Source organism: Macaca mulatta, chromosome 7 (assembly GCF_049350105.2).
Source record: "Macaca mulatta isolate MMU2019108-1 chromosome 7, T2T-MMU8v2.0, whole genome shotgun sequence".
In the NCBI taxonomy this organism is placed as follows: Eukaryota; Metazoa; Chordata; class Mammalia; order Primates; family Cercopithecidae; genus Macaca; species Macaca mulatta.
Genome location: NC_133412.1, coordinates 79,602,517 through 79,617,769, shown reverse-complemented (window position 1 = coordinate 79,617,769; position 15,253 = coordinate 79,602,517). Strand labels below are relative to the sequence as shown.

Genomic DNA, 15,253 nt, shown 5'->3' with positions numbered 1-15,253 from the left:
GAACTCTGCCCTCTGCCCCTGCCCCGCCTGGAGTTCCTCTCCATCAGACCCCGCACAGCCCCTGTGTGTGGGGCAAACCCTCAGACTGCCTGCACCCTCCTGCCTTCCCCCAGAGGCCACCGCTCCTCCGCCTCCCCCGGGGTTGGAGTCCACCTGCTCTCCATCCTGCCCCCATCATTTCCGCTCCCTGACAGCTGCCCCCCACCCCTTCCCTGCAGCCCTGCCCAATGCCAGCCTCTTCAGCCAGAGGACAGACATGTCCTCTCCTCACCGACAGCCCCTCCAGAGTTCCGGGCCCCAAATTCCCGTCCAGCTTCTCCCCCACTGTTGCTGCTGCACTTCCAGTCCAGGCCAGTCTCACTGGGGAAGCGAGACCCAGGATCTTGTCATCACAGAGTCACAGCTGGGGTCCAGGTCCCTGCTGGGCAATTTCCAATCCCCCGACCCCGAGATGCTGCTGACATGACACTGTCATTGCCTGGGTCTCCCCCACTACCTTCCTTGATCTGCCCCAACTTCCCCTCTGCATTCCCTCTGAAGCCAACCTCTCCTCCCTTCCCTCCTTCTCTCTCACTCTTCTTTCCTGAGCCCCTCGGCCCGCGGTCCCCAGCTGGTTCCTCCCCACATGCTCTTCTGCCCTCTGTGTGGCCCTGTTCTTAGGTGATTCCTTTCTTCAGTTATTAACAAATGATGTTGGCTTTCTGTTGTGATAACAAAGGCAATGCAGGTACATGATCGAAGATCCAAGCAGACAGCAACAGTGCCTAAGCCCCGCCCCACACCCCAGTACAAGTGCACCTCCCTCATGCGACCCCCAGGACCCCCTCCCCCGCCCCTGCCTGTGACACCCGAACACTGGCTTTCCCTCATCTCTTCTCTTTCTTGTCATCCTCCCAGTGTTGTTCAGGAAGAGCCATGGGCATCCTGGGCATCCCCTCCCTGACATACCCACCTCAGGGTGGACCACAGAATGGGGGGCCACATAGATTTGCTGGGAAGTTCTCCAGCTCGTCCAGCACCGAGCAGCCGAGGAGAGGCAGAGCTGAATGGGACCCTAGCTTCCGGCTCCCGGCCCAGTGCCCTTCCCAGGCCTCCCATACAAGTGGCCCCCTGGGGTCGAGGCGAGAATCTGCAGAGGATGCCCTGGATGGCAGGGACTGGAGGGTGGCAGCCCACTGATGGCCATGCCCTCTCGCTCCACCCACAGGCTGTGAACAACCGGTCCGTCCAACTCCCCACCACCGTGCACAACATCATGGATCGCTGGACCCTGCAGATGGGCTTCCCGGTCATCACGGTGGATACCAGCACGGGGACTCTTTCCCAGGAGCACTTCCTCCTTGACCCCGATTCCAATGTTACCCGCCCCTCAGAATTCAAGTGAGCAGATGAGGTCACTGAGGCATGGTCAGGTGGGTGGGGTAGAGGACGGTTACTAAGGGACCATAGTAGGACTGGCCTCCTGTGGTCCTAGCCCCAGCCACTGTAGACAAACCCTCCCTCCAGAGCCAGGAGATCAGGGGCACTCGGAGCCAGAGTTGGGCAGAAGCTGGGAGCCTGGACAGCTGCTTCTCACTGGCAGTGACCACACTGCCGTCTCTCATTACCTCTGGGTCTTTAATTGCAGTTACCTGTGGATTGTGCCTATCACATCCATCAGAGATGGCAGACAGCAGGAGGACTACTGGCTGATGGATGTAACAGGTAATCCAGCCCTACCTTTGTGGGCAGCAGCCCCCACCCCATACTCCTAGCTCCTGGCCCATGTTCTAAGGGCTGTGATGGGCCATTCCATTACATTCAACAAGTGGAGTTGACTTCTTTGGTTCCAATCTCCACTTTGCTGCTGCCTCGCTGTGTGACTCTGGACAAGTTACCATCCCTCTCTGGTCTCTAGTTCTTCATCTATAAAATGAGGCTAAGAGCAAAACTCCATTGGTTATGTGAGGATTAAAGGAGAAAATCCTAGGCCGGGCACGGTGGCTCACGCCTATAATCCTAGCACTTTGGGAGGCTGAGGTGAGCAGATCACCTGGGGTTGGGAGTTCGAGACCAGACTGACCAACATTGGAGAAACCCCATCTCTACTAAAAATACAAAATTAGCTGGGTGTGGTGGCACATACCTGTAATCCCAGCTACTCGGGAGGCTGAGGCAGGAGAATTGCTTGAACCTGGGAGGTGGAGGTTGCAGTGAGCCAAGATCTCACCATTGCACTCCAGCCTGGGCAACAAGAGTGAAACTCTGTCTCAGAAAAAAAAAAAAAAAAAGAGAATCCACATAAAATGCTTAAAGTAGTGCCTGGCACATGTTATGAGCAGCCCTACTCAGCCAGGCACTGAGGAAGCAAAGGGCATGACAAGTCATCCTCTGCCTTGGCCAAGGCTACAGATGAAGGAGGGCAAGAAGTTGGAGGCAATCTAGTGCTGTGCTGAGTGCTTTCAGAGTCTGTGGTTGGGGCGAGTGAGGTATGGGGACATGGAGCCGGGAATAAGGGAGATTCGAGTTCATGGAGAGGTCAGGGAGGGCTTCCCAGCGGAGATGAGCTGAGTCTTAGAGGAAGAATAGGAATCAGGCAGGCTAATGTGGCAGAGAAAAGAATTCCAGGCAGAGGTGATAGCAAGTGCCAGGGATAGAGGTAGGAGGGAGTGGGGGGACTGAGTGTGGCTAGGGCACAGGTGTGCGCAAGAGATAAAGCTGGTCCCCAAGAGCCCCAGGGTCTGCAGGAGACAGTGGATGGGGCAGGTGGGAAATGAGCAACCTATTGGCCCTGACCTCTGACTGCTGCAACAAAGTATGGGAGGAGTGAGGGAGGAGGGGGACCCACAGGGAGAAGGGGCACTAAGCCCCAGGAAGAGACAGCAGCACCGGGGGACTGGGTGAATGGGAGGGGAAGGGAGAGGAGAAGCTGCCTGTGGTTCCCACTTGGGTGACAGGTGTGATGGAGTGTGGCGGAGGGCAAGGAGGAGGAACAGCCTGGGTTGCTGAGTGTGAGCGGCCTGGCAGCTGGCCTGGCCGTGCACAGCCTGGGGAGGCAGGGCAGGTGCTGAGGTTTGGAGTGGCATGCCATCCTCATGGGCTTATGGTCTGTGAAGCCACTGGCAGCCCAGTTCTTCACCCCTTCTTTCCCCACCCTTAGCGTCACCCCAGAAGCTTGAGGGTGAGGTGGTGCCAGGCTGCAGGGGCAGCTGCTCTTGCAAGAGGTCCAGGGGTCAGCCCATGGCCTCTGAGCAGCCCTGCCCAGGTCTCATCCCTCTCCGCAGCCCAGAACAATCTCTTCAGAACATCAGGCAATGAGTGGGTCCTGCTGAACCTCAATGTGACGGGCTATTACCGGGTGAACTACGACGAAGAGAACTGGAGGAAGATTCAGACTCAGCTGCAGACAGACCACTTGGTGGGTGTCTGCCACCCCTCGCCCTGCCCCCTGCCCCAGGACAGGCCCGAGACTGCAAGGCCTGCTACCCACAGCCAACCCATGGTCACATGCTCTGCTTCGCATTCTAGGCCATCCCTGTCATCAATCGGGCACAGATCATTAATGATGCCTTCAACCTGGCCAGGTGAGTGCTCTCGCCTTCCTGGCTCAGCTGCAGAAGCTCGTGACTTGAGCACGTCGGAGTCTGCAATGAGGCCCCGCTCCTCCTGTTGCCCTTCCCGTATGCCAGGCGCTGTGCAGTGAGCGCCTGCGCTCCCTGGACGTCCCTCCCCGGGCCCCCACACACCCATTTCACAGATACAGAATGTGACACCTTGCCCAAAGTCACACAGTAGTTCATGACAGCCAGACAGAGGCTTGTCCAACTCCAAAGCCCTGCTCCACTCCACAGCACTGAGCTTTTTTGTTTTCGTTTTTGATTTTTATTCTTTCTTTTTGAGACGGAGTCTCGCTCTGTTGCCCAGGCTGGAGTACAGTGGCGCGATCTCAGCTCACTGAAGCCTCCACCTCCCAGGTTTAAGCCATTCTCTGCCTCAGCCTCCCAAATAGCTGGGATTACAGGCCTGCACCACCACACCCAGCTAATTTTTGTATTTTTAGTAGAGACGGAGTTTCACATCATGTTGGTCAGACTGGTCTCGAACTCCTGACCTTGTGATACACCCGCCTCAGCTTCCCAAAGTGCTGGGATTACAGGCATGAGCCATTGTACCCGGCCATGCCCCTCCACCCCCTTTTTTTTTTTTTGAGATGGAGTCTTGCTCTGTCACCCAGGCTGGAGTGCAGTGGCATGATCTTGGCTCACTACAACCTCCACCTCCTGGGTTCAAGCAATTCTCCCTTCTCAGCCTCCTGAGTAGCTGGAATTAAAGGCATGTGCCACCATGCCCGGCTAATTTTTGCATTTTTAGTAGAGATGGGGTTTCACCATGTTGACCAGGCTGGTCTCAAACTCCTGGCCTCAGGTGATCCACCCGCCTTGGCATCCCAAAGGGCTGGGATTATAGGTGTGAGCCACCGTGCCCGGCTGCACCAAGCTTTTCCTGAAGGCTGACTGTGCCAAGCCACTGTTCTAGGTGCCAAAAATCTGGGCTTTACAGGGCAGGAGGGATGCATCATGGATAAACAGGTACTTATTGAGCACCTACTCTGCTTGGGGTGAGATACTCTAAGCTCTTGGACATGAGTGATGTCACCCATAGACAAGGACATTTGTGAGCTAAATGTGTACAGAAGGCAGAGGGAAGAGGAGAAAGAAAGGCCTAGAGTGCCCAGAAAGTAAGAAGAGATGGGCAGAGTTAAGAACACGGGTTTCTTGCCCTTTTGAATCTCAGCTCTGTCTCTCGTGAGGTGTGTGACCTTGGGTAAGTCAGTTCACTTCTCTGAGCCTCAGTTTCCTCATCTGTAAAATGGGGATAATAAGCAAGGGAGGAGGACTGGCAATGGGTGAGGATGGGGCCTTGTTTGTGGCACCACCCAGCAGCCATGTAGCTCCTTTTCCATGGCAAATGCCTGAGCTGGTTCAGTTGGGAATCTGGGACCTCAGGTTCCAGGAGCGGATACAGGGGACCTAGGGGTGTGGAGCATCTTTGAGGGCCTGGCCTGGGGTTCCTAGTCTGTGGCTGGGCTGGGTAGGGGTGCTTTACTTGGGCCCCTCTGTTTATTCCCAGTGCCCGTAAGGTCCCTGTCACTCTGGCGCTGACCAACACCCTCTTCCTGATTGAAGAGACAGAGTACATGCCCTGGGAGGCCGCCCTGAGCAGCCTGAGCTACTTCAAGCTCATGTTCGACCGCTCCGAGGTCTATGGCCCCATGAAGGTATGGAGGTGCATGGCAGGGTTCAAGAACCAGTTCTCCCCAAGTTCTCCCCAGTGCCTGAAAGTGCACTATTAGGAAGTTAATAGACTATTGCTTATTGGGCTCCTGGTCAGGGAACCTTCAAAAGCAAAACAAAAAACCAAAACAAAAAAAAAAAGGAAGATTGCTTTGTCAGGTTCTCTCCTGAGAGCACATAGGTGAAAGAGTGAGATGGACGGACATCAAGGTGAGTAAGCAGGCACTGAGGAGGTGAGGAGGCTGTGTGGGGCAAAAAAATAAAGGTCGTGGAGAATTCAGCAAAGTTTGTTGACTTGAAATATGGAGAATTAATGCTTTCAGAAGGCACAGAAAAGGCCACCATGCTGAGGGCCAGAAGACCTATCTTTTGCCAGCTGTGTGGCCTTGGGCAGCCCTTTCTCAGGCCCAGTTAACTCCTCTGTAAGATGGGCAGGCCTCTACCTGCCCGGCCAGCCCACTTGCGCTATGAGGGAGATGTGGGTATTGGCTGCTTTGGAGTATTTTAATGCTGAGCATAGGGGCCTATTTGAGGGTTGAGGCAACCACTTGGGAGACCAAAAGGAAACTCAAGCTTATTCTGGATGAATAAGCTACACCCATAGGATGCTCACTGCAGCAGTTTATAAAAGACAAAAAGCAAACAAAACACAAATACTTAAATGTCTAAAGGTTGAAGATTGGTTAAACTGTAGAATATTCATTTGAGGGTGTAATATGCAGCCATTAAATCATGCTTGAAGAGATCTTTTTTCATTAAAAAATGTTCAATTATTGGGCCGGGCACAGTGGCTCACAACTGTAATCCTAGCACTTTGGGAGGCTGAGGCAGGTGGATCATGAGGTCAGGAGATCAAGACCATCCTGGCTAACATGCTGAAACCTCATCTCTACTAAAAATACAAAAAATTAGCCGGGCGTGGTGGCGGGCACCTGTAGTCTCAGCTACTCTGAAGGCTGAGGCAGGAGAATGGCATGAACCTGGGAGGCGGAGCTTGCAGTGAGCCAAGATGGTGCTACTGCACTCCAGCCTGGGTGACAGAGCAAGATTCCATCTCAAAAAAAAAAAAAAAAAAAAAGTTCAATTATCTTTTAATTAATATCCATTATGGTAAATGAGATATTTTGGTAAATGAAGTTTCAACCCTCTTACTTGCCTTCCCCACATTCCCCCATCCTCCTAATGTAGTTAAATCATAATATTTAGTCAAATCAGTGTTAAGCATTTGCTTTATTGTGATTATCTAAATAGCATTCTCTGCTGAGCCGTGTAGAGTACTATGTTTATGTTTCCTTTTTTGTACACAGTTACAAATGTATCACACAATAGGTCAAGTTTTTGTTTGTTTGTTTGTTTAGAGACAAGGTCTCACTCTCTTGCCCAAGCTGGAGTGCAGCAGTGCAATCACGCTTCACTGCATCCTCAAATACCTAGGCTCAAGGGAGCCTCCTGCCTCAGTTTCTCCAGTAGCTGGGACCTCAGATGTGTACCACCATGCCCAGCTATTTTTAAAATTTTTAATTTTTTTGTAGAGATGGGATCTTTCTGTATTGGCCAGGATGGTCTGGAACACCTGGCTTCAAGCAGTCCTCCCTCCTTGGCCTCCCAAAGTGTTAGGATTACAGGCATGAGCCACCGTGCCCAGCCCAGTTTTGAAACTGAACTCCTCTTGGAGTCCTATTCTGCGTGCTCTCTTCCAGAGCTGCCACACAGCTCCCATGCTTGGAGGTGCCTCCCTCTACTGTGTTTTCTGCATCCCACAGATTCTTTCTTGATTTTTTTTCCTCTTATAGGGGAGTACATCTTCCAGGAGTTTTTGAGAAAGGGTTCATGAGAGGTGGCTTTTCTGGGGTAGATCATCTGAAATGTCTTTACTCCACTTTCACACAGGATTGAGCGTTCAGCTGAGTTTAGAAGTTTCAAGATGGGAAATCATTCCTCTGAATGTTTAAGGTCTTGCTCCACTGACATCAGGCTTGTCATGTTGCTGATGAGATGCCCAGAGCCATTCTTATTTCCAGTGATTTGAATGTGACTAGTTTTCCTCCCTTCTGGAAACTTTGGGAGCATCTCTCAGTCCTGGTGGGCCTTGGTTTGGGCCTCTTCTCCATCTACATTTTCCAATCAGGACTGGCATTCACATCATCTAGTATTGGAAGATTTTGTATTGTTTCTTTAAACTTTATTCCCCTCCTTTTTTCCAGTTATCTCTTTCTGGAACCCTTGTAAATCCAGCTTATTTATCTTGCTTTCATCCCCTAGTTTTCTTTCTCTCTTCTGTTTTCCAGCTTGTTGACTTTTTGTTCTGCCCCCTGGGAGGTTCCCTCAGCTTTGTACACCACCTCACCTAGAAATTGTTTTCATTTCTTCTGTCATATTTTTAAATTTCCAAGTGCTCTTTCTGATTCCAGCATCCTATGAAATATCTTCTCTTCACTCTCGGAGGATATTTATTACAGGCTCTTATGAAGTTTTCTTTTTTTTTTTTTTTTTTTCCATTGACTCGTTTCCTCTTGAGTTTTGTGTTTGTTTTGGCCTCTTTTCAAGTTGGAGGCTGAGCCACCCCTTTGGATTTGAGAGGAATACAAACAAAATGTGACTGGAAGCTCCATGAGAAGGTGGAGTGTGTTGTCTGCAGGATCTCATTGTGAGGTGACTGGGTGGCCAAGTAACTCTTCACTGGGGACCCTCAAAAATTAGTGTCCATGGGTTTGTTCTCTGGAGACCATGCAGTTTTTCCAGAGAGTGAGCTTCTGTCTTGTGCAATGAGGCTGGTAGCACTCCCATTCTGGGACACAGGAGGGAGGGGAATTGGGGTGCCGCCTTTCAGTATAGAAACTTTCACCTCTGACCCTCTTTGCAATCCAGCAACCCTCCCACTGTGGCCTGGTGACCCCACTTCCTGAGCCTCCTGGTTCACTCTCTCTCATGGGGGTGGTGAGGGGTACTGCCCTCTACAAGGAGGGAAGTGGGGACTTGGGGGTTGAATGACTCCTTCTGTAGACTTTGACTTCATCTTCCTGTTTGCAGTCTTCACCTCCCCTCTGTCCCTTGCTGACTTGTCCCTTTAATTTTTATTTATTTATTTATTTATTTATTTATTTATTTATTTATTTTTGAGACAGAATCCTGCTGTCACCCAGGCTGGAGTGCAGTGGCCCGATCTTGGCTCACTTCATCCTCCACCTCCCGGATTCAAGCAATTCTCCTGCCTCAGCCTCCTGAGTAGCTGAGATTACAGATGCCTGCCACCACGCCTGGCTAATTTTTATATTTTTAGTAGCTTTGGGGTTTCACCATGTTGGCCAGGCTGGGCTCAAACTCCTGACCTCGGGTGATTCGCCCGCCTCAGCCTCCCAAAGTGCTGGGATTACAGGCATGTGCCACCATGCCTGGCCTTGTCCCTTTCTGAGTCTTGTCACAGCAAGTTCGTTTGCTTCTGTCTCCCCTTTTGCAGATTCTCAGTTGCAAATTCTCCCACTCTGCCAAGCCTGGTACATCTCCCTTTCTGCGCGTCCCAGCTGCCTAAACTATGTTGACCTTGCATCTGCTGTTGCCTCTGCTGTTCTTTGTTATTGGGGGTTTATTCCTCTTACATTTGGATGTGGATCCAGGTGGGCACAGAAATCAACCCGCATGTCAAACCAGAGTCCACAAAGGATTGTACTAGCATGGGGTGGGGCTTACACTACAATGTTAGGAGAAAAAAGCCATGTGCAGAATATGCTAAGTAACAAAGAAAAAAGTATAGAAAAAAGAAGGTGTAAATGCACCAATGTTGAAACTATAGTTTTGGTGAGCTCCTGGGTGTGTTTTATTTTCTGCATATGCTTCTCTGTGTTTTCTAAATTCCCCACTATAAGTCATGGAATTTGTTTTTTTTGTTTTTTTTGTTTTTTTTGTTTTGAGATGGAGTCGTGCTGTGTCACCTAGGTTGGAGTACAGTGGTGCGATTACAGCTCACTGTAACCTCCGCCTCCTGGGTTTAAGCGATTCTCCTGCCTCGGCCTCCCAAGTAGCTGGGATTACAGGTGTGTACCACCACGCCAGGCTAATTTTTTTGTATTTTTAGTAGAAATGGGGTTTCACCATGTTACCCAGGCTGGTCTCGAACTCCTGGACTCAGGTGATCCACCCGCCTCAGCCTCTCAAAGTGCTGGGATTACAAGTGTGAGCCACTGCGCCTGGCAAATCATGGAATATTTATGATTGTGAAGGGAAAACCCAACATTTTATATTAAGAAATGGTTACCCTTAGACAAAGAATATTGGAACTGACTAAGGCTTTAAGCAGAAAGAAACTCAGCTCAGTTATTTGAACTCTGGACTTCTATGGGCCCCTTTGAGCACTGTTTGGCCTCAGGTGAGGCCCTGACCTCTGACCTTTCTGCCAGTGCCTGCCTCCCAACATCAGAGGCTCCATGGGGCTCCAGGCAGGTCAGGCATGAGTCTTTGATGCGATTCATGTTTTCTTTTCCCCAGAACTACCTGAAGAAGCAGGTCACACCCCTCTTCATTCACTTCAGAAATAACACCAACAACTGGAGGGAGATCCCAGAAAACCTGATGGACCAGTGAGTGGGAGCTCTCATGGGTTTGGAGGTCCTGGGCATCCCAGAGAGTCAAGAGCAACATCCTGGCAGTGTTCTTTGCCGCAGCTTTCAATGCGGGGGCACCAGGCAGGGAGAGGCCCCCACCCAGGAGCAGGGAGGCCCTGCCCTAAGGCTCCATGTGGCCTGTGGGCCCATCGGACCTCTTTATACAAAGACCCAAACTGAAACTCTGAGCTCATCCCACTGGCTTGAAGTTATATGGTTTGCAGATGTTGAAACTGGGGCTAGAGCCTGTTCCTGCCCTTTTGGGTCTCTGGGCTGCTTTGGGGACCAAGGAACCTCAGGCCCAAGGCACAAAACACATACCGGGGGCCCAGAGGGCCAGTTAGGCCACAGAGCCTTAGGCAGGGTGCCGTCCTGGGATTGTGTGTCAAGAGGTGAATCTTGGCTGGAGGTGGCCAGGTGTGCTAACCGCGTGTCACCCCTGGGGCAGGTACAACGAGATTAACGCCATCAGCACTGCCTGCTCCAATGGAGTTCCAGAGTGTGAGGAGATGGTCTCTGGCCTTTTCAAGCAGTGGATGGAGAACCCCAATAATAACCCGTGAGTGTCTCCCCTGTGCCTCCTCTGCCAGTCTTCATCTGCCCCCCACAGCCCTGCCCTCAGGAGACCCCTGTCCCACCCTCCCTGCTGCTGCTCCACATCTGACCTCCCTACGCCACGCCAGGATCCACCCCAACCTGCGGTCCACCGTCTACTGCAACGCTATTGCCCAGGGTGGTGAGAAGGAGTGGGACTTCGCCTGGGAGCAGTTCCGAAATGCCACACTGGTCAATGAGGCCGACAAGCTTCGGGCAGCCCTGGCCTGCAGCAACGAGGTGTGGATCCTGAACAGGTGAGTCCTGGGGCAAGGTGGGAATGCGAGAGCCCCCTCCCCACCTGGAGAACCAGGCAGGTCTCCACACTCCTTGCCAGATCCTTCACGTGACCCTCACAGACCTGTTAAGGTGGAGGCAGTATTTCCAGAGCAACTGGTGCAGACCAGAAGCTTTAATAAGTGATAGAGACGAGATCCGGACTCAGGTCTGGGTCCATGTCCTCTGCTCCTAGCTGCTGTGGCCTCTTAGCCTTTACCTAACAACAACTCGTGTCCCTTCTGTCAAAGGCTCTGGCATAGCTGGACTTGGGTCCTTTCAAACGTCCAGCTGGGCACTCCCTCAAGCCCTTGGATGAGGGTCCCCACCTCCCACCATGTGCCTCAAATGCCATCACCTGGATGCAGTAAAGAAGAGCCACCCTTGGGCAGGGTGCAGTAGCTCACACCTGTAATCCCAGCACTTTGGGAGGCCGAGGTGGATGGATCACCTGAGGTCAGGAGTTCGAGACCAGCTTGGCCAACATGGAGAAACCCTATCTCTACTAAAAATACAAAAATTAGCTGGGCGTGGTGGCACATGTCTGTAATCCCAGCTACCCGGGAGGCAGGATAATCAGTTGAACCCCGCAGGCGAAGGTTGCAGTGAGCCCAAATCGCTTCACTGCACTCCAGCCTGGGCGACAGAGTGAGACTCCATCAAGCAAGCAAGAGAAAGAGAGAGAGAGGAAAGAAAAGAAAGAAAGAAAGAAAGAAAGACGGAAGGAAGGAAGGAAGGAAGGAAGGAGAGATTAAAACTTGAAAGCTTCAAAATTTTTAAAAAATGCAAAAAGAAATATTGTAAATAAGTTTAAGAAGCCTGCTTTGAGCCCTGGTTGTCTCTTTATCCCCATCAAAACCCCCATGGAAAGTTCCCCAAAGGACTCATTTTCTTCTCAAATGAATAATTTTTTTTTCTTATTCCTTTCAGCTGCTTTTGAAAATAAAGGATTTATTTAAAATAATTGATTCATTTTTGAGACTGCAAAATGCTTACGTTTAGACACTCATTCAACAGAATTGATGTATTTTCCCCAACTTATTTTTCAAAAATGATGAGTTTTGATTCTTTTTTTTTTTTTTTTGAGGCGGAGTCTCACCCTGTCGCCAGGCTGGGGTTCAGTGGTGCAATCTCAGCTCACTGCAAACTCTGCCTCCTGGGTTCAAGTGATACTCCACCCTTAGCCTCCTGGGAATACAGGAGCATGCGACCGCGCCTAGCTAATTTTTTGTATTTTTAGTAGAGACGGGATTTCACCATGTTGGCCATGGTGGTCTCGATCACTTGACCTCGTGATCTGCCCGCCTCAGCCTCCCAAAGTGCTGGGATTACAGGTGTGAGCCACCACACCCGGCCTTGATTCATTTTAATAGCCATTTCACCTTTACTCTGTTACTTTATATTCTATTATAAAATCTTTCAAGATGAAAGGCCTGAAGCCACAAAAAACATTTATCATTAAAAACTGGAAATCATAGCATACATCCTATTGATCCAGTTGATTTTCAAAAGTTGTGCTCTTTATGAAATTAGCAGTAGCTGACTCAGCATCTGGCCCTCTTAGGTACCTGAGCTACACCCTGAACCCCGACTTAATCCGGAAGCAGGATGCCACCTCTACCATCATCAGCATTACCAACAATGTCATCGGACAAAGTTTGGTCTGGGACTTTGTCCAGAGCAATTGGAAGAAGCTCTTTAATGAGTGAGTCTGTGGAGTGGGTGTCAGGCACAGCGAGCGCTGAGGCTGGGGCCCCAAGGGGTGGTCTGTGCACGTAAGACACGCCGGGGGCACTGCCCAGGAGTGGACAAAAATCAGCCAAGCGTGGGGGCAGGAATGGAAAGACAAGCTGGGGTACGGGCCGTCCCTTTTCCCATTTGGAAGGAAAAAGAGAGGGGAGTGAGGAACTCGGCAGTCAGAGCTGTGTTCAAGCTGTGACTCCCCCATGTCCTAGTGGGGTCTTCCAGGGCATATCATTTCATCTCCTCTATAATCATGGCTCCCTCTCCAGTAGGTGTGAGGATGAGCCTCCTTAGTTCCCGGCCTCCCTCACAGTTCACCTCTCTCCCTCCTTGCAGTTATGGTGGTGGCTCGTTCTCCTTCTCCAACCTCATCCAGGCAGTGACACGACGATTCTCCACCGAGTATGAGCTGCAGCAGGTAAGAAGTCATTCCCCAGCCCTGGGCTCTGCCTACTTCCTTCGCAGGCCAAAGGGCACTGCATTCTTCCCCGACTGTGGCCCTGAGGGAGCACAGGCTCCACGCCGCCAGGCCTTCCTCATTTACAGAGGAAGCCGAGTAGCCAGACTTTGGAAGTGTTGATAATTCAATTTAAAAAAAATTCATCTTGGGATTTTCGTATAGGCACAAAAGGAAAGAGTGGTATAAGGAACCTCCGTGTACCCATTACCCAGGTTCAACAATTATCAACATTTTGCCAGTACTCTTTCTGGGTGGGCAATTTTAAAGCAAATCACTGACACTATATAATTTTACTTCTAAATAATTTAGTCTTATGAAAAATAAAGGCATTCTTTTTTTTTTTTTTTTTTTTTTTGAGACTGAGTCTCACTCTGTCATGCAGGCTGGAGTGGTGCAGTGGTGCGATCTCTGCTCACTGCAACCTCCGCCTCCGAGGTTCAATTAATTCTCCTGCCTCAGCTTCCCGAGTAGCTGGGATTACAAGCATGCGCCACCACATCTGGCTATTTTTTGTATTTTCAGTAGAGACGGGGTTTCACCATGTTGGCCAGGCTGGTCTTGAACTCCTGACCTCAAGTGATCCACCCACCTCAGCCTCCCAGAGTGCTGAGATTACAGGCATGAGCCACTGCACCCAGCAATAAAGGCATTCTTAAAACATAATCACACTGTCCTTAGCAAACCCAGGAAAATAACTATCTTCTTACTATCATCTTATACCCAAGCCATATTCAATTTTCTGAGTTGTTTATAAAAGGTCTTTTTACAATTGATATATATGTTTGAATTAGAAGCTTGACAAACTCAACTTGGATTTAGTTTGTCTTTTTTAAAAATTGAGATGTAATTCACTGGGCATGGTGGCTCACGCCTGTAGTCCCAGCACTTTGGGAGGCTAAGGTGGGTGGATCATCTGAGGTCAGGAGTTCCAGACCAGCTTGGCCAACATGGTGAAACCCCGTCTGTACTAAAAATACAAAAATGAGCTGGGTGTGGTGGGGGAGTCCCTGTAGTCCCAGCTACTTGGGAGGCTATGGCAGAAGAATTGCCTGAACCCAGGAGGCAGAGGTTGCAGTGAACCAAGATTGAGCCACTGCACTCCAACCTCAGTGACAGAGTGAGACGCTGTCTCAAAAAAAAAAAAAAATTGATATATAATTAATGAACCATCAAACTCACCATTTTAAGTGGTTTTCAGTGTACTAACAAGGTGGGGTGGGTGGGGTGCTTCATGACTGTAATCCCAGCACTTTGGGAGACCAGTGCAGGAGGATCCCTTGAACCCAGGAGTTTGAGACCAGCCTGGGCAATCTCGTAAGACCTCATCTCTAAATAAATAAATAAATAAATAAATAAATAAATACAAAAGTTAGCTGGGCATGGTGGTGCATACCTGCAGTCCTAGCTACTCGGGAGACTGAGGTGAGAGGATCGCTTGAAGCAGGAAGGCAGAGGTTGCAGTGAGCCGAGATGGTGCCACTGCATTCCAGCCTGGGCGACAGAGCAAGACCCTGTCTCAAAAAACCAAAACCAACCAACCAAACAAACAAACAAAAAAATACGTGGTACAACCATCACTACTGTCTAATTCCAGAACATTTTCATTACACCAAAAAGAAACCTCATACTCATTAGCAGTCACTCCTCATTCCTACCTGGTCCCCTCAGCCCCTGGCAACCACTAATATACTTTCTGTCTCTATGGATTTATTACCTATTCTGGATGTTTCATAAAATGGAATCATAGATACATGACCTTTTTGTGTCTGTCTGCCTTCTTTCACTTAGTATAATGTTTTCCTTTTTTTTTTTTTTTTTTTTTTTGAGACGGAGTCTCGCTCTGTCGCCCAGGCTGGAGTGCAGTGGCCGGATCTCAGCTCACTGCAAGCTCTGCCTCCCGGGTTTACGCCATTCTCCTGCCTCAGCCTCCCGAGTAGCTGGGACTACAGGCACCCGCCACCACGTCACCCAGCTAGTTTTTTGTATTTTTTAGTAGAGACAGGGTTTCACCGTGTTAGCCAGGATGGTCTTGATCTCCTGACCTCGTGATCCGCCCGTCTCGGCCTCCCAAAGTGCTGGGATTACAGGCTTGAGCCACCGTGCCCGGCCAGTATAATGTTTTCAAGATTCATGCATATGGTAGCAGGGATCATTCCTTTTTATGACTGAATAATGTTCCATTGCATGGATGTACCATATTTTGTTTTCAGCTCATCATTGATGGTCATTTGGGTTGTTTCAGTCTTCTGGCTATTATGAATATCATGGACCTTCACATGCAAATTTTGTACAAACATGTTTTAATTTAT

General features: G+C 50.1%; 1 protein-coding gene across 6 annotated transcripts in view; it reads left to right on the top strand.

Annotated features, from left to right (window-relative positions):
* ANPEP (alanyl aminopeptidase, membrane) overlaps window positions 1-15,253 on the top strand; it is a 30,868-nt gene that overhangs the window by 12,060 nt on the left and 3,555 nt on the right. For all 6 annotated transcript variants that reach the window (XM_077940291.1, XM_001093727.5, XM_077940292.1 and 3 more), the window contains 10 exons: window positions 1,208-1,380; window positions 1,628-1,704; window positions 3,264-3,397; window positions 3,508-3,563; window positions 5,110-5,257; window positions 9,756-9,847; window positions 10,320-10,430; window positions 10,555-10,722; window positions 12,306-12,446; window positions 12,821-12,902. In XM_077940291.1, coding sequence (XP_077796417.1) covers window positions 1,208-1,380; window positions 1,628-1,704; window positions 3,264-3,397; window positions 3,508-3,563; window positions 5,110-5,257; window positions 9,756-9,847; window positions 10,320-10,430; window positions 10,555-10,722; window positions 12,306-12,446; window positions 12,821-12,902 — 1,182 coding nt within the window. The remainder of the gene's footprint in view (window positions 1-1,207; window positions 1,381-1,627; window positions 1,705-3,263; window positions 3,398-3,507; window positions 3,564-5,109; window positions 5,258-9,755; window positions 9,848-10,319; window positions 10,431-10,554; window positions 10,723-12,305; window positions 12,447-12,820; window positions 12,903-15,253) is intronic.